Source organism: Liolophura sinensis, chromosome 5, assembly GCF_032854445.1.
Source record: "Liolophura sinensis isolate JHLJ2023 chromosome 5, CUHK_Ljap_v2, whole genome shotgun sequence".
Taxonomy (NCBI): Eukaryota; Metazoa; Mollusca; class Polyplacophora; order Chitonida; family Chitonidae; genus Liolophura; species Liolophura sinensis.
This window is the reverse complement of record NC_088299.1, coordinates 8,776,898-8,796,020: the sequence shown is the minus strand read 5'-3', so window position 1 is coordinate 8,796,020 and position 19,123 is coordinate 8,776,898. Positions and strand designations below refer to the sequence as shown.

Sequence of the window (19,123 nt, the reverse complement as noted above, 5' to 3'; positions counted from 1 at the left end):
CTGTTGTTTTTAACACCAGATTCAAGAATATTTCACCTGTATGAGGGCAGTGAGTTTTAAGCTGCTCACAGATGGATCTTGTGACTAAGAACCATTGGATTTAGGGGTACTGGGCACAACTGGGCGCACCTGATTTAGTGCTGGTTTTAGCACTGTCATTTTCTGACTCAGCAGTTGTGCAGAATTAAACTTGTTTTATTTTTGGACTCAGTTTCAACTGGACCCAGTGTATCCAGTTGTAGCCATTTTCATCAATCTACACGTTTGTTCCCAGTTGTACTAAGGATGGCAAGGTTTTGTTACGCTTTTCGACATAACTTAATTTTTCCACCTTTATAAACACCTCTGCAGCCAATATTCTGAAACATTCTGAGAGAACTATAGGTGTAGAGAAATAATTTGCACCGTTTTAAGAAGCTTGCATCTTCAGTGACATAAACAAATCATTTCTAGCATCATTTAAATAAAAATTGTTAAGTACGACGTTAAACCCCAAGCACTCACTCACTCACAGTCATTGTATGCATAAATTTCACTGAAAAAAAGTGCTTTAGCGATTGAAAGGGTTGAAGATTTTACAGTAATCGTTATGCATACATGTTTGTAGGCTTCGTCGAGTTGGGCCCAGATAACCTGTTGACCTTCAACATGGGGAAACGCATATATAATAAGTATATTGTCAGTGACAAAACCATGGTTATGGACTCATTGTGTATTTGTATATTTCCAGGTCAGGGTCTCAGTCTCCCTTAATGGGTGACCCCCAGCAGACTGATGCTGAGGATACGAATGCCCTACAGCTCATGCAGATGACCGTCCCCCAGTTCAGTGTCCTCACCTTAGACACAAGTCTGCCACTTCTCAAGGTTAACCCTTTTCAACCATCTCTGTAACCAATACTTTTAAATATTTTGAGAGAACTATGAGGGGTAGAGAAATAATTTGCACTGTTTTATAATGGTTGCATCTTTAATGGCACAAAGGAGTCATTTTTAGCATCATTTTCATAATAATGATATGCGTAAGTGTTAATTCCACTGGAAAAAACGGCTTTAGTGGTTGGAAAGGCTGAAGATTTACAGTACATATCAGATTGTACATCATCAGTATGGCCCTTAAAGCTCAGCCTACAATCGAAACATCTGACTGCATTTAACTTTGTGATAAAAATTTTTGAAAAATAAGTAGAGCTGTTCTCAGATACAGTTTGAATGTCTTTCTTCTTATCATTAATTTCATTTTTGGATTTTTTTTTTCCCCATTAACCTCAGTGGTCTTTTTCTTATGGTTTAATTATAACTGTATAAACCTAATGCTCCCTTTTTCTAATGTTCTTATATTACCCATGGTGGTCATCTTGATGTACATGTAATAAAAAATGGAGACAAAAAAAAAAATGAGTTTAGGCTGAAGTGTATTTGATCTTAAAGGATATCTTGGGTTAGACACTGCAGACTTGGTCAGTTTCAGTAAATGTACATGTATAGTGCATGTACCTAAAACCCAACTTAGCCTAGCTCACTCCAGCCAATCAGTGACGATTCTGTATCCCTTTAGGTTATGTGTAGCTGGTAATGTACTGAATAATTTCTCCAACTCAGGGCTACTGTTCTGCTGAGTGGTGTTGCATTCTTTAGAATTTCATGTTTCATTTCTTGTCAGTTGAATTCAAGATCTGGGGTCCCGCGCAGCCTTCAGCTGGTGACTGCATCCCTCAGTCTCCTGAGAGAGTCTCTAACATCACACATCTGGGAGGACAACACACCTGCTGCTCGGGAAATTGTGAGTTATCTCCCTTTAAATGGAATGACGTTATCTGGTCGTGTCATGTGTCATACTGCTGGGTAATCTATGCCATATCATGATCGTTTTGATGAAAAGACAAGTTGACAAACATAGGTCAGTGCTAAGTGAATTATTAGCTTCAAGTTCATTTAAGCTCCAGTTCCTCATTTAAAAATGTATTGAGTATTGAGTATAGATTTAGGGCGATACCAATTTCATTCAGTGCTTTACAAGCCAGGTGATACAAAAACATCCAAAAATTAAATAATAATAAAAGTTTGCCTTTTTATTTTGTCAGACCTTGATGTTTTTCAAGGCTTTCTAGACATGAAAGTATATCTTCAACAGGAAAAATTGCTGGGATTGCCCACATTTTATACAGATCAGATGATTTTCAAGTTTTGTTTAAATATCCTCCTCCGACATTAAAGAAAGATTTATTCTGCACGTAAAACATCAATTTCAATCGGTATGACCTAATACGATACAAATAAATAAATTAAAAAACAAATTTAATATAATGATGTTGCTTAAATTTACAACTACATGCCTCTACCTAGCTCAGTTAAAATGGAAGATGTGATTATGAAACTCAATATGGCGTGGCTGTTTCTCTAGCCAGAATATCATTAAAATATTCAATCTTTTTGTCCTCAGGTCGAGAAGCTGGAAGAGATTTTTGAAAAATTTGCGGAGCTGCTTCACTTTCATCACCATAGCAACTGGTCACATGGCTCCCAGGTTGTCAGCACTCACAGGAGGAAAGAGATTAAACACCACAGAGTTATCTACCTTGGATTATCCACTTGTCTGGTGCAACTTCTAAATGTCATTGTGCCCGTGGACCAGGTGTGTTTTACCCAAGTCTGATATTCTATACTTAAATAAATATGTTCATGAAGAAAAAGTAGATGGGCTATCGTGAGAAATTCACGAGGAAGACAGTGTGGCATCTGTGGTAGGGGTAGTACATGTAGATAATGATACATTGTTCATAACATATCAGTTAGTAGTATTCCACTGAAAACTTGCAAGGACCGATAATTTTATTGGGTATCATATTTTGGGAAGGCCTGTCACTGTATTCCAGATTTCATAGTTCGATTTGAGCGCTCTCACTCATTATGAACTGATCTCGAAAGATAAATTGGCTGTCTTTTTCTTTATCTCTCAGTAGGGCCCGACGAAACTGTATGCCAGAATGCATACATATAGGTAGATAAGTGTCCAAATTAGTAATAGTCAAAAAATCAACATTCATACATGCAAAGGTAGTGACATGCCTTCAAACAATTTGCTACCTCACTGTCTGCTTCTTCATATTACACATTGTCTGACATTTTTTGTAGTACATTTATTTACCTATTTAATCGATTGTTGTTTTACGCCATACTCAACAATATTTCACTCATACGACAGCAGCCATGGTGAGAGAAAACCGAGCAGAGTCCAGGGGAAACACAGGGCCATCCACTGGCTGCTGGAAGACTTTTCCATGTACGGCCGGAGAGGAAGCCAGCATGAGTTGGACTTGAATTCACAATGATCGCATTGGTGAGAGGCTCCTGGGTACTTGTGCGGTGCTAAACCACTCAACCACGGAGGCCCTCTATTGTATATTTAAGTTGCAGCAGTACTCTCTATCAGTAAGGGGTCTCGGTGGCTGAGCGTTAGCATGAGAGAGCGGCACTATGACCAAGGAGCGTCTCACCAATGCAGTCCCTATGAGTTCAAGCCCAGCTCTTGCTGGCTTCCTCTTAGGCCGTACTTGGGAAGGTCGTGCAGCAACCTGCAATATTTTTGAGTATGACATTAAAACACCAATTAAATAAATAAATAAAATCTGTAATCAGTAATCATCTGTGCCGTTATGTTAATCAGGCTGACTCCTGCTTACCAGAGGTTTTGATTGGCTGTCTGAATGACTTGGTTTACGACGAGAGTTTAAGCCACTCCTACCCACATATCCGCGAGACAGCTCTCAATTACTTGCAGGTGGTGTCATCCAGGAAATACCAGCTTTACACACACGCTGTCAACGTGTGTAAATCCACAGAGAGCACCTGTCAGTTTCTGATGGAGTTTGATGCAAAGGTAGTCCCTTTAGCAGTGGTCTCTTAGTATTTGTAATTTTGTTTTGTGCAGTATTTATTAATGTTTATTCGTCCTCACAGTAGTCATATTGGAACTTATGACTTTTTTGAGTCAGAAGTTTTAAGAACAGAAAAATTCATCAAGCAGGCGAAATATGTGCACATAAATGGTATGTGTAAAGTACATTATTTTGTTGTTTTGGTGCAAATTATTGATATTTTATGGTAATTTATGTGTGTATTCAGGAATTCCTCTCCAAGTTCTGTGAATCCACAAATGGCGTATAATTATATTTACATCCAGAATTCTTCATCAATTTCAAATTCAAACAATTGTACATATATTATTGTTATGTTAAAATAACCTGCTGTCATAATTTGATTATGTTAATGATGTTTCTGTGTGTATTATTTTATTAATATTATTACTTTTTACACTGCATTGATGTGGTTGTTTTATCCTTGCGATTACATCGGGTACATTCTCTGTATGTTTTCTGATCCATAGGCTACAACACACCTTCAGGATTATCTCCCATTAGCGCTCTCCTGCCTGGAAAGTTTACCATACCACAGGCACAGTGTTCTCATCACTAACTTTGTCCAGTTGGCTTCACTCATGTAAGTATTTGTCAGCATAATACACAGGTAATGAAATTTCCAGGATTTTGGCAAATTTGAAATCTTTATTTTGAAGGTAAGAATGGTGTACAGTGAGTGTGTGGGATGTCACATCTGATATCTACATACTGTGATTGTGTGGGGTGTCACATGTGTGTCTCCACTGTGACTGTGTGGGGTGTCACATTTGTGTCTCCACTGTGACTGTGGGGTGTGGGTGTCACATTTGTGTCTCCACTGTGACTGGATGGGGTGTCATATTTGGGTCTCCACTGTGACTGGATGGGGTGTCACATTTGTGTCTCCACTGTGACTGGATGGGGTGTCACATTTGTGTCTCCACTGTGACTGGGTGGGGTGTCAGATTTGTGTCTCCACTGTGACCGGATGGGGTGTCAGATTTGTGTCTCCACTGTGACTGGGTGGGGTGTCACGTTTGTGTCTCCATTATGACTGTGTGGGGTGTCACATCTGTGTCTCTACTGTGTCTGTGAGGTGTCACATTTGTGTCTCTACTGTGACTGGGTGGGGTGTCACATTTGTGTCTCCACTGTGACTGGATGGGGTGTTACATTTGTGTCTCCAGTGTAACTGGGTGTCACATTCACATTTGTGTCTCCACTGTGACTGGATGGGGTGTTACATTTGTGTCTCCACTATGAATGTGTGGGGTGTCACGTTTGTGTCTCTACTGTGACTGTGGGGTGTCACATTTGTGTCTCCACTGTGACTGGGTGGGGTGTCACATTTGTGTCTCCGCTGTGACTGGGTGGGGTGTCACATTTGTGTCTCCACTGTGACTGGGTGGGGTGTCACATTTGTGTCTCTACTGTGACTGGGTGGGGTGTCACATTTGTGTATCCACTGTGACTGTGTGGGGTGTCACATTCCTGTGAGTACATTTCAGTGAGGTTCAGGGAATTTTAAACCCATAGCTTACAATCAACCACAAGCAATTCAGGTGCATTTGATTTAGATTATTAACCAAAGTATAAGAAATGAACTTGTTGACCAAAGGTATCAATACCCTTGTCACTGATAAAAAAAGAAATGGAGATTGTAATAAAAAATGAGAATGAAAACAAGAGGCGGTGTTAATCATCAGTGATGTTTGTAATTTTTGATATATTGACTGTGTTTCAGATGCACACATGAAGCCGGCCTGGAGTATCAGTCCTTGTTACTCAAGCTTCTGAGTCACCGTGTAGAGGAGTTGAGGGTGAAGACATACCAGGCCTGTTATCAGATCATCAGGGTGAGAGTTTGATACATTTCACTTTGTCTTTGTGTTCCGATTTCCTAAGTCACTACTTCGTTTGTGCCATTTGTTCCCAAGCATAGCGTACATGTACCAACGACAAATTTCATTGGTAGAAAGTATGATACGTCATGATGCACGTGTGTCAACATTTTCTTATAGAGAATGTGCATAAGAATTGAAAAAGAAGGGTTTTGTTACAGTTCAAAAAACTTTAGAGTGATAGATGTCATCGGGAAGGTAGATTTTTAAATAATATTATTGTTATTAGGGATTACACTTTCTGTATATAGCATGAACTCTGGGGTTTAAAAATTTGCTGAGACTATTTATTTTGATCATCAGGTGTAAAAATTCTAGAAGAGCATTCTGACTGATTCATCCACCTTTTAGTGTCACTTTTTGTGAGTTTTGATTAATTTCTGGTCAGAAACTTATGCGTTGGCATTAAAAGTATAAGGTATTTTAAGGTCTTCACGTGCTTGTGAAAGTGTATTTTTACTTACCAAACTTTGGGTGAAATACTTAGGTATTATATCATAATGAGGGATTCGACTTCCTGTACATAGCACACATTCTAGAGCTGAAAACTGGCGTATTTCTGATCGTCATGTCTGTTATAAAGTCTACTGGCCAGATGATCTTTCAGCAACCTGCGGATGGTCGTGTGTTTCCCCCGGGCTCTGCCAGGTTTCCTCCCACCATAATGCTGGCCGCCGTCGTACATGTGAAATATTCTTGAGTACGGCGTAAAACACCAATCAAATAAATACATAAATAAATACTGGCCAGCCACCTTTTATTGTGGTGAGCCACCTGTTCGTGGAGTGGTGTAACTTTTTGGCATGTATTTGCTGGTGATTTGGCCCCTGTATGAGGTCGCTGGTTTCAAATCCAAAATAGTCTAAGCCAATTTTCAGCACTAGACTGTGAGCTACAGATATGTCCATAGAGTGTAATCCCTTGAAACAATAACACTTTTACTGCAAAACTTTGATTAGAAATCTATTCATGGTGTAAATAAAAAATTAGGACCAGAAGTTTTGCCAATTTTTCTTAACCCATAAACCCGGTGGCCATTAAATATATCAACAGTATATATGGAATGATCAAAGAAATACCCTGGCATTGTCAGGACTGACTGGTGATTGAATGTTTCAGACTAGCCTATGTATTGATGCTGCAGCAGACCCTCACTCTAGAGCCTCAGACAATGTCAGCTTTCTCCTAGACACACAGATTCTACAAGAACTGATATATTTCGGCCTGTCAGACTCTAACAAAGAGGTAAGCCATGTATTTTAAGTATTTTAAGAAACATAGATTCTATAAGCACTGATATATTTTGGTCTGAAAGAATCTAACAAAGAGATAAGCAATGCTATTAAAAGCAAATTACAGACATTTTAACATCCAGTGTCCATGATATTCAATGACTTGTACTCCGGGTACCCATTTCACTGAATCATATGTCGCAAATAGTACTGACAGGTAAAACTTAAGACTTACAATGGAAAATTAAGGCTAAACATATGTTAGTGAAATGATTCTCAGTAGTGCAATCTTGTCATAAATAGGAGATCTAAGTTTAATTCTTAGTGTGGCCTGACTGTAAAATTGGCAGTGTCTGTATTTAATATTGCCGTGGTCATATCCATCTGTTCGTGTTTTTATAAAGATTTGAATTCAGGTTCACCAACTGTGAATTATAAAAGGTATGTACTCAAATATTGGAAACCTGTGATGTTTACACAAGATTACCATCATGTACTTTTAATATTCTCTTTCTCTAGCTTTTTAAAAAAGTTGTATCAGTTCCCTCTAATATACTATGACCAGGTAAGTTGTGAACCAAATATCACAAATTATTAAGACTTTGTAAATAGGACATTATTCTGAAAGCATCAAAAGTCTATGTGTACATTTTGTTTCAGGTACATGACCTGTCCCACCTGATGCTGACCCACATCCTGCAGAGTGAGCTGCTGATGTCACATGACCAGTGGACACATCTCCTCTCTTCCATCCTGCCTGTGTTACCCGTGCTTCAGGTAATGGTTGAGCCTGGAGTACACAGGCTAGCTCCAGTTTACAAGGAAAGATTATACTTAAATAAGAAAAATGCATCGTCTGAAAGGCACTTTTATGCATATCGCAAAAATACAGGTTTTTTTTACATTTCTTTTTTCTTCCTTTATTTCCTGTTTGAAGCATATGTCAAACATATATATGGTGGACTTTCCAGGTCATTTTCAGCAGGTTGAAGCGCGGTGACATGACAAATTGTTAGTAATTGTTTAGGTATGCAGTAAGTATGACATTCCCACTTTGAGCAAACGTCTGACTGAAGAACTTCATATATGTAATGCTACATGGTCACGATCAGTGCAATTATTGTTTATGGTTAAACATTGTTTGCAGACGTTGGAGAAATAGGTACATCTTATATGGCATATGTAGCTTTTGTTGAATTCTTCACTAAATGTGTGTATCTATGCTCCTGTGGTCATGGTTGACTGAGGCGGAAAAGCTAGGAATGAAGAAATTTGTGTATAATGTGAAACATATTAACAAATAATGAATGACAAAGTCTAAAACTTGGGCCTCTCATTGATACATGTATGTGCATAAGCATATAAATAATCTGTAATTGGTGGGACAAGATTTGATACTTCTGCTTCTAACTAGCAGTGCTTCTTCTCCTGTTGTTAATATTCTGTAACCTGAGATATTCAAAGTTAAGGTAAATGTTAAAAATGATATCTCCAAAGGGACTTTTGTGTATGGAGCTGAAGTTTCATATTCTTGTGTCTCCTACAGGCAGCTGTTTGGTAGCCTTGATAGGAAATGTGTTTTTTTTTCCTCTCTCACTGTGTACATTTCCCCTGTGCTTAGTGTTTTGGGGGCCCTGGTTTAGAGATGCACATTGGAGCCTTACTTAATAGAGAAAGTTGTCACTAATTTGCCAAAGGTCAGTGGTATTGGCTGGGCACTCCTGCATCCATAAAACTTACCGGCTTAGTGTAACTGAACAATTTTGTAGTGTTTTTTGTGCCTTGAAATCAAGTAAATCTCTCTTCCTGACAGGGATATATAGAAATCCAGACATCGCTGGGAAGCTGTTTGATGGGTCTGATTGAACCGGAGATGAAGGATAAGGACACACGGTTACCTCCCTTGGAGAGGTTCCGTGGCTGTCTTCGATTGATGCTGTCAGCAGATACAAAGTTTGTACCACACTTCATTTATCTTGCTACATGTCTTGATACTTTCCCCTACAGTGCTATTTGTTTGTCAGAATAACTAGATTTTAAAGACTGACTGTTTGCTACTGCCAGTCAGAATAATCAAACTAACTACAAATACCAGTCAAAATACTACATCAACCAATTAAAAAAAACTTGATATTCATTGACACCCCCCTGTTTTTAAAATGTTTTAGACCTGGGATCAAACCCAGGTCATTTCAACCAAAGATTATAAAAGTGATACATGTGGCTGTCTCACTTGGTGTTTAGTACTGGGAGGTTTAAACAAGGGAACAGGTCTGGTTGGCACAGTATCAGTATAATGTGACTGGGTGTGGTGTAGGTGGTAGCAACACTTAGGCAGCATGGTCTCGCCCTGCGACAAGAAGACACAGCATATATGTACAAATAATTCATGACTCCTCGTCATATCACGTCAAATGTAAAACCGTAAGCATGTATACATACATACTAAAAAGTTTGAATGGGATCATGCGTGCCTGGAATGACTAGGTTTGGTGTGTCAATCAGTCGATTCGTGAGAAGAATGCATGAAAAGAAATACTGTTCCCCCTTTTCTTGAAAAAAAATAATACTGATTGTAGTCAAACTTTTATTTTACAGTATTCTAATATGATTTATATCAGGAATTATTTTTTGTCTGAAAATGAATTAAGTTATTGGTCAAAATGAACCTGGTTTTACATGATATGTTTTTTTTTTCATTGAAAAAATATCTCACATTTTAAATATACAAATATGCGTAACCTGATCTTTTTTTTAATTATTATTATTTGCTGTGTACCTGTGAGTTTGATGATGACCTGTGAAGTACCTTGTTGTTTCATTCGGACAGGTGTAGAGCGGAGAGCTTGAAGCGTCTCGCCTGGTTTATCTCCCATGAGGAGGACAGTCACCTCAAACTGCCCACTTTTGCTGACTTGGATGTCAGCAACATCACAAACTTGTTCATCATGAAATCTCCACGGACAGTGGATGAGGATGACAGTGGACAGACTGTGTTCAAGGTCAGCAGTAGTCCTGGTCAAGACCATAGTACTACTTGTTAATAATGAACTAGTTCCATCAGGCCAGTTTTGGAAAGCAGAGGCATATCGCTGTGGGTCAGCACTTGAAATTGATCTGGAGTTGTGTATTAATTAATTCTATTTAAACCTAGAACACATCTCAAAAAGAAAGACTCTAAATACCAGCAGCAAATATACATGTCATTCTTGTTCATTCACCATCAAATGTTAGCATGACATGGTACAAGGCCACAGACTCTCCAAATGACCTGAGAACTGAGTTACATGCTTGATGTTTGCTTAATTTGACATAAAGCGATACAAACTGTCTCAAAGTATTAAAATGTCCTGTCTTTAAAACCATTTCTTTTACACCTTAAAATCGAAGACTGAGAACCTGACTTGCCATAAAGTAAATATATAGAGTATAAGGTGTATGGGAGGACTGTGGGTATATTATACAGTGAATTAACACATCAAGCAGTGTCTGGTTTCTCCAAGTTGAACGAATACAGAAGGTGTATAGTATAATATAATTAATTAGTGAATTAACAATTGAACTAGTGTCTGGTTTTTCCAGGTTGAAGGAATGCAGAAGGTGTATGGTATATATATACAGTAAATTAACAAATGAACCAGTGTCTGGTTTCTCCAGGTTGAAGGAATACAGAAGGTGTATGGTATATATGTACAGTGAAATAACAAATAAACCAGGGTCTGATTTCTGCAGGTTGATGGCATGCAGAAGGTGCGTGGTATACTTTTACTGTGAGTTTACAAACTAATCAGTCACTTTCTGATTTCTGCAGGTTGATGGCATGCAGAAGGTGTATGGTATATTTGTGTCAGAGACTGTTGAACCAAGTGTTAGGAAGTCAGCTATTGAGCAGCTGTCAATCATTTTACAAGGTGAGAGGAATGTTCTGTTACTTTACGTTACTTTCATACTTTTCACATTCTGCAATTTCACCAGAATTCCCCTGTCTAATTGCATGTCTGTGCTCTTTACATTGTTATCGTTGAGACTGTAGCCTGCTTTGAACCTTATGCAATATGTAGTTTATAGCCATTTAGCCGTAAAACACCAATCAAATGAATCAAATAAATACAGCCATTTAAAAGCTGAGAAACTTTTTTGTACATTTACATGTTAGGATACAGCCAAAACTGCATATCAAGAAATCAAAAACATGCATGTCATGTATCGTTTTTCATCTCCAACCAATTGCACATGAGTAGTAGTTTTTCTGTCTTTTCTGTTTTTCGTTCAGTTTATTTGATATATATACTTCTTGCACATTTATTTAATTGAATGTGAACTATGTAATAACCAGTCCCTGTGGCTTCATTGAGTGTTACTAGTATAATTTTCTTCAGATTCCTGCTTGCATTCGTCATTTGTCAAAGATGGCGGTGTGGAGAAAGTTCTCGAGGTTTTACACCGAGGTGTCCAGAAAGCCACTGAAGGCTCACAGGTTTGAATATTTTTTTCCTTTGGTGTGGCACTGGCCATTTGTCCATCTTGCCTACCACCTCTTTGTTTCTAAACTTTTTCACGTTACTACTTTATCTACAAAACCTTTACGCTCCAGGAGAGTTATAATATTTGTTTACTTTTGAACTTTTCTGACTGAGCAGATGCCTATTGAAAATGTGCCACATCAATTTAAAATTTACATTATGTCACGTTTAGTTACGTTACGTTCCTATTTGTGATGTATTGGATTTTCTCTGCATCACTGTATTTGAAGAATTGCATCACATCAGAGTTTGAAATAGGATGATCACATGTTTTTTGATCCTTAAAACTAAGACTTATAGCATTGTCTGATCATTATTGGCTTATATTAAAGTTCTAAAACTTTTAAAGGACCAGTTGTCTGCTGAAACATCAGCCATAATATATATCTCAGGCTGTGATGGTGTTCTGTCATCGTAGCTTTTTTAAAAATGTGAAAAATATAAAAAAAATATATAAAAATATTAAAATACCTGTTTTGACTCTGCAGGAAAACTTTATTGTGTATGTCCTGTCACTTTTTGAAAAATGCGAATATGAAAATACATGTTTTGACATTGCAGGAAAACTTCACTGTTTATGTGCCAGCCTGTCTGAAGATTCTGCGTCACATAGCACACCACAGTAGCAGCTTGAGGCATCGGCTGGCCCACGACTCTGCTCTATACCACTCTCTGTTAAGAGGTAATTCTGTACTGTCATTTGATGACTGTATTTCACCTTAAATTTGTTTTGTTGAAAATGCAGTTTCAGAAGTACATGAAGGACTTAAAATGATAATGTTATTTCAGCACAGGTTTTTCTGATAAAGAATTAATCTAATTCACAAGGCAGTATTGAGTGACCCAGTATTAATGATGAATCAATCAGAAGCAAAATACGTCACTTGAAAAATGTTAGATTTTTCCTTGTTTGGAGTGTGTCTGGTTGGGTTGCATCCTATGAGCACGCTGGCCTCTTACGTTCTCATCTATGGGTCCTGAGATAAACATCTTTCAAAACTTTATATCACCTCGACCAGTTGGGTGTAATGTTTCTGTCGCAGCTTTATGTTGTGAGGTTCTTTAGGTACCTTTGCAAATTTCAGTTGTTGACACTATAAACCAGATCATCATCATAGAAATCCAAAATTCTTATTAAGCTTGTCACCAAGTAATCACACAGGCTTACCTCCCCTGAACAGGTGCTTTGCTCTACCATGGAGATGACCTGATTTGTTATGAAGCCAGTCACCTGCTCACTCTGCTGCTCTTTGACGAGGTGGCCATGTTCCAGATCAGGTAATTTAGACTCTGTGAGAGGAACCAAGACTCATAGCTCATCCTTAAAAAAAGTGACTTTCTGTTGTTGTCTTTTTTTTCAAAACAAGAAAAGCATTTAAAAGAACAGGCCACCTTTAAATGAAGTGTACATCATTTAAGAGGCCACTTTGTGCTGATTCCAAATAAGGTCTTCAGATTTTTTCTTTTTTTTTCTTTTTGTTTTACAACAAATAAAATACAAGTAGAGGTCGATCTTCTACGATGGACTTTTTACACCCTATTGAACAAGTTGAAACACAGTGATGTTACTGTTTCCTTTTAGCTGCTAATAATCCTTAGATCAGTTTATTTCCACATTCAAGATGAGTATGAGTATACATGATGGGCGGAGGCCCACAATTTCACATATTGATACCACCCAGGGTGGCCAAATTTCCTTCCTGTTTGTAAGTTGGTACGTGTCTTTAGTATATGTTTTGATATGATAGCCCTTGCAGATGGGTAGCTTGGTATGGGTTATGCCCCCTTTAATAAACATACTTATTGTTCATTGCGCTAACTCATATATTGCCAACAGTCATACAATAACAGCACTATTTGAACCCCCAATCAACTCAGGAACAGAGTGTTTACCTTTAGGAATAATTCCTTAACTGATTCAAGCTAATCTTCTCAAACATAATGGCAGATTTGCTGATGAAAGATGACATTTTAGCCCTGTCCGGGTTGGGAGAGGGGTAAGCTACAGAAAAGAGAAGGACTTTATCAGCAGTTTTCTTTGCAGCCAGAAAAAGACAAAAGACAAAAAGTTTATGTTTTATAGCATTTTAGGGCATTCTGTCCTGGTTGTGTTAACAACTAATTGTTGACTTTAAGTCTAAATAACCAAATGGTAAATTCCAAATGGCTCACAATTTTTCCATGACCCTAAATACCAGGAAACTGCAAGACTGCAAGACTTTTGATTCTTCCAGAGGGACATCAGGTGCCATGGATGTTTAATCAACATCTTGCTTCTTAATTTGATGTCTTAATGGCATGGTGGCTTTAATTACGGAATCCTGGGAAGACCTCGTCTCGTCCGAAAAACAAAGTAGAGTGATTCATCTATCTCACTCTGAAACATGATTGTTTATGGATGTTTTGACCTTGAAGCTAGCCATGTTTAAGTTTGGAAATTTGTTCATGTTCAAGTCCTGTGGCCTGATGCCCACTTCTTGTTGTAGAATGTTTCACGAACATGATCTTTTCATGATATCGAGGATTCAGAGTCATCATCAACACAATGAATGATGCCTGGCTGCTTCATTTGCATAGCAGTGTCTTCATCATCAAATGATATGTGCAATAGGAAATAGTTTGTATTCGGGTATATTCAGTTAATGCATTTATGGGTCTATACAAGTATGTCTGTGCATTTTATTTATTTATTTATTTGATTGGTGTTTTACGCCGTACTCAAGAATATTTCACTTATACGACGGCGGCCAGCATTATGGTGGGTGGAAACCAGGCACAGCCCGGGGGAAGCCCACGACCATCCGCAGGTTGCTGGCAGACCTTCCCCCTTACGGCCGGAGAGGAAGCCAGCATGAGCTGGACTTGAACTCACAGCGACCGCATTGGTGAGAGGCTCCTGGGTCATTACGCTGCGCTAGTGCGCTAACCGACTGAGCCACGGAGGCCCCTCTGTGCATTTTAATGTAGTAGTTTAGCAGTATGCATTTGTTAGGTGGCAAACACCGTTTGTGACTTCGCTGTTCGCAAATATGGTGAGGAAAGGCCACGCAAGTATCCAGGCAATTTACAAGGTTGTAAAAATTTGAAAAAAAAGTATTTCGTCTGACATACACTTCATAACAGTGTTTTTTTTTTTCTCTCCTTTTTTTTGTCCAACTTCCAAGTAAACATTTACATTCTGCAAAGAGTATTACATAATAGTACTTGACGCAACTTTCCGTTACTTTTGATCAAAAAAGTGATCAAAGGTTTGCTGTGACACCATAATAATGGCCATAAATAAAAGAAGTGCAGAGCTGTGCACATAAACTGTTGATAAACTGTTATCAACCCAGCTGAAAACCTTGCAAATCTTCCAAGTAATTGTCCAGCTCAACTGAATAGTCATCTAATGGACTGCTAAATTTTCTTTGCTTCATAAACAAAACAAACCACCGTTTTAAATTTGTCTTTATATTATATAATTAACTGAGAGTCAACTATATATTGACGTTTTTCTTCCTTTCTCTATTTCCACAACACCTTATAAGGTGATATCAAAATCAAAATGTCTGATAAAGCTACCATTGGAGAAAGGCTATCATGTCTTAATTTACTTCTACTATAAACATGTTAGTACCCTTCAGGCTTGGTATCACTATCATGTCTGGACCATGGTTATAAGTTGGTAATTAGTGCCATCAGTGCAATCTATACCAGGAAGTGACTTGTTCTTGTTGCTGTTGCTCATGGAACCTCTAAAAACCAACATCTTGTCTAAACTGACACTTTTTCACAGTACCGGACTTGGTCGATTTACATAGGTTTTGTTGTAGATGTAATTGTAGCAGGAATATTTAGTTTCTTTTTTTTTCACATGGTTAGTTCATCTAATGAACAGCATATTCATATCTTTACTTTTCCAAAAAAAGTAAGTTGGAGAGAAATGTAATTCTTTGCTTTCAGCACTACTAATAACTGTCCTAAACTTAGGGTATAATCATTTCAGGGAGTTGAAAATTTACTACGTCTTTATTGAATGAATTATGAATCTGAACTTTCGTTTATGCTAATTTGTCACCTGAGAGAGTGAATGGTAGAAAATGTAACCAGAACAAAAATGTATGTGCCCCAGCTGAAACATGATGTCAAAAAGCTGTCACTCATTTCTCTATTTCAGATCGTCATCATCATCATCAACCTCCAGCTCTGCCCACAAACAGCACAAAGCCTTCAGTCTTCCAGCCGCTGTAGTTAAGAGGTACACCTAGCGTTGACCATGTTTATAGTGTAAAGTTGACTCACCAAATGTGTGCACCACATGCATGTAGATGTGTTGGCTGTCTTCAGTGTATAAGTTTGTAGTATAAAGTAGTGAGTAAATGTTGAGGTAGTATGTGAACTGATATCAAATGATCATGGATTGTGAACTACATGTGAATTCCTGAGATTCATTTTACTTCCCCTCATTCTACGTCTCTTATTTTATTGGCTTCCACTGCAGCCATTTGTGGAAAAGTCTGTCAGCAACCTTCGGATGGTTGTGGGTTTTCCTGCAGGCTCTAACCGGTTTTTCTCCCAGCATAATGAGTACGGAATGAAAGACCAATCAAATAAATAAATAAGTCTTATTTTTTTGTGGGAATATATGATGCTGCAAAATATGTGAGTATTTGAGATTTGTGTTTCTGTATATTGAAACATGTATGAGGATAATAAGCTTTATTTTTCAGGTATAAGCAGACAAGCAATTTCACTTAGGTCTGTAGAATAATGAGTTTCTGTTTACACTTAATTTGGTGTCTGTATCTCCTTGTTCAGTAAAGCATGTTTCATTTTCTACCATAGGTACAGACTACCATTTAAAACTGCAGTTCATCACGAGAGCAGCCGACACCAGGGGGCGCCCATATCTGAGTCTGACCCATTGACCAGTGGAATGCCAGCTGAAATGTTACGAATTACATGGAATGTAGCCTGGCATTGTGGGATATCAAAGCTGCTGGAATGCTTAAACCATCCCTCACACTACAACAAAAGTTCAAAAGAGTAAGTTGCATGAGCTTCTTGTAATGCCCAATTCTTGTTTTTCTTTTGTGTATATCTGCCAATCTCAGAAATTTGTTACTTTTTGTGTTGTGATCAACTGAGTGGCCTCTAACAGGAGAGGGGGCCTCTGTGGCTCAGTTGGTTAGCGCCCTAGCACACCGTAATGACCCTGGAGCCTCTCACCAATGCTGTCGCTCTGAGTTCAAGTCAAGCTCATGCTGGCTTAATTTCCGGCTGTACGTGGGAAGGTCTGTCAGCAACCTGCGGATGTTCATGGGTTTTCCCCAGGCTCTGCCCGGTTTCCACCCACCATAATGCTGGCCGCTGTTGTTTAAGTGAAATGTTCTTGAGTACAGCGTAAAACACCAATTAAATAAATAAATAAATCTAACAGGAGAAGCCTTATTGCATATTCAGTGATTATTGAGATACAGTGTAACAATAAATGATTTGTCGATTTATTTTATTAGTGTTAAAAAAAAAGAGACAAATATACACTTAATGTATATATGCATCGATATGACATTCCACTTGAAGTTTAAAAAATGTTTGTTGTTCCATAACTGAGATATCGCAGATCAAAGATAGCAGAATCACACCCTGTTGAGAAAATTGAAAACCCAAGTTTTAGCCAATCAGGCACAAGTTATTTCTGTGACACAAGGTGTTCTTGCTGATCTCACCCGACCCCGATTTTGCCTTTTAGCCATATGATGACTCATGTTTTTGGTTTCTCTAATATGGTGTATCCCACAGCCTCATAAAATCCCTTGAGTAACAGTTGATTAATAGTTACTAACCACATCAGAAAAAAAAAATGGCTGTCGTTATGGTTTATTTTCACTTCTGTTCTGAAATAACTAAGGAATTACTATTTGTTAATCACTGCACTCAGGAATTTTGTACTTACAAGATGGTAGTTACATTTAGGTTTATGGGTTGATCGAGGTAAACAGAGTGCCCAGAATAAACCAATGCCCTTTGCCCGGCAAGATACCAAACAAAGTGAGGTGAAATGTAGGAGTAGCAGTTTTGTACAGGTACAAGTGAAATCTCTTTATTGTCATGTCAGTTCAAGCCCAGCTCATGCTGGCTCCCTCTCTGGTCATTCATGGGAAGGTCTGCCAGCAGTCAATGGATGATCATGGGTTTTGAGAGCATGGTTTCCCCCTACCATAATGCTGGTGTATTTTAGTGAAATATTCTTTAATATGGTGTAAATCCCCATTGAAATAATCCTATTGTAACGCCTTGTATTTCAGCTTCCCATCCCACCTCCATCTCAGCCCCACTGACATATCCATCCTACGAGTCTCCCACCTGCAGACCAGCCTCCAGCAGGGGCTGTACGATATCAGTAACGCCACCTCCCACGCGGACGTCACCTCTGCCCTCAACACTCTCACGTCTTACATAGCCACACCCACGGGCCAGGGCAGTAGACGAGTTCTTCATCAGCTATGCTGGCAGGATGTCATTGGCAGGTACATGTAACAACTTGTGAAGTTGTCATTTCCATAGCCAATCTTACTGTATTCCTTTTATATTTACAGCAACATTTGTAATACTGTATTTCGCCTAAAGCTTGGAAGATAAAAATGCACTTTCAGAAGCTTATAAAGCCTTTAAGTGACACTTTTTATACCAACACTTAATTTTTTCTGATTGAAAAATTTAACTTCACAAAAACTGTGTAAGTGGCTGTGTAAGGTGGAGGAAACTAGCAAAGTGTGTCACTTTAAAAATGCTAAACTTTTGGTGAAATACAGTAGCTCTGGATTATGCAATCCAAAGAATGAAGGTTAAACATTGGCTTTGTTACTGTAAGAACAGAGTCCTAATGTTTACACTGGAATATATCCCTTTCAGCAAAATTAACCAAATCAAGTGTAGAGCAGTTTAATATCCCTCAATAACTACAGATTATAATCTTGATTTATTCTCTTTAAGGTGTTTACAGTGTCATAGATTTCAGTGCCATATCAAAATATTACAGATTTCACCTCTGATATTCTTAATTCTTAGTAATACTTATAATTACAAAGTTACTTCAACAAAAAATATGAAGAATGTCGACCTTTATATTTTGTGTAGCTAGCTAGGTGACATACATGTATAATTGTCAGTCTTTCTTTCTTCCTTCTGTTTAGATTTTTAAGAACGGTCCCCTCATCCACCTCTGATGAATCACTGCTTTTTGAGGTGTTACGATTTGTCAGCATGCTTTTGAAGTCCTCCAGTCATCCTCCAGGTAACGTACTTGTTTGGCTGGTGGAGACATTGTATCAAGCAACGGGTCCCCTGATTGGTCTGCTGAGCAGATCGACTTCCCTGGGTGAAGGAGATGTTAATGTTAGAAGGTAAGGCATAAAATGAAACAACAGCAACAACACACATCTCACAAGTACAGTATTCATTTGACTGATGCATTGTGGTCTACTTTCCAAGTTCTGGTTCAAATACCTGTAATCTTTATCAAGCTTTCTGGGAAATAAATTATTTTTGGGCACTTAAACGGCCTGAGTATAATCAATATTTGCA

The 19,123-nt window shown here is 38.3% G+C and overlaps 1 protein-coding gene across 1 annotated transcript in view; it reads left to right on the top strand.

The window, feature by feature from the left end:
* LOC135465424 (rotatin-like) overlaps positions 1–19,123 on the top strand; it is a 58,617-nt gene that overhangs the window by 12,248 nt on the left and 27,246 nt on the right. The window contains exons 9-26 of the mRNA XM_064742664.1: positions 731–866; positions 1,663–1,782; positions 2,443–2,634; positions 3,667–3,879; positions 4,387–4,499; positions 5,643–5,754; positions 6,919–7,044; positions 7,692–7,808; positions 8,845–8,984; positions 9,862–10,033; positions 10,843–10,942; positions 11,411–11,508; positions 12,116–12,236; positions 12,736–12,832; positions 15,714–15,794; positions 16,382–16,582; positions 17,845–18,066; positions 18,733–18,942. Of these exons, the coding sequence (XP_064598734.1) occupies positions 731–866; positions 1,663–1,782; positions 2,443–2,634; positions 3,667–3,879; positions 4,387–4,499; positions 5,643–5,754; positions 6,919–7,044; positions 7,692–7,808; positions 8,845–8,984; positions 9,862–10,033; positions 10,843–10,942; positions 11,411–11,508; positions 12,116–12,236; positions 12,736–12,832; positions 15,714–15,794; positions 16,382–16,582; positions 17,845–18,066; positions 18,733–18,942 (2,571 nt within the window). The remainder of the gene's footprint in view (positions 1–730; positions 867–1,662; positions 1,783–2,442; positions 2,635–3,666; positions 3,880–4,386; positions 4,500–5,642; positions 5,755–6,918; positions 7,045–7,691; positions 7,809–8,844; positions 8,985–9,861; positions 10,034–10,842; positions 10,943–11,410; positions 11,509–12,115; positions 12,237–12,735; positions 12,833–15,713; positions 15,795–16,381; positions 16,583–17,844; positions 18,067–18,732; positions 18,943–19,123) is intronic.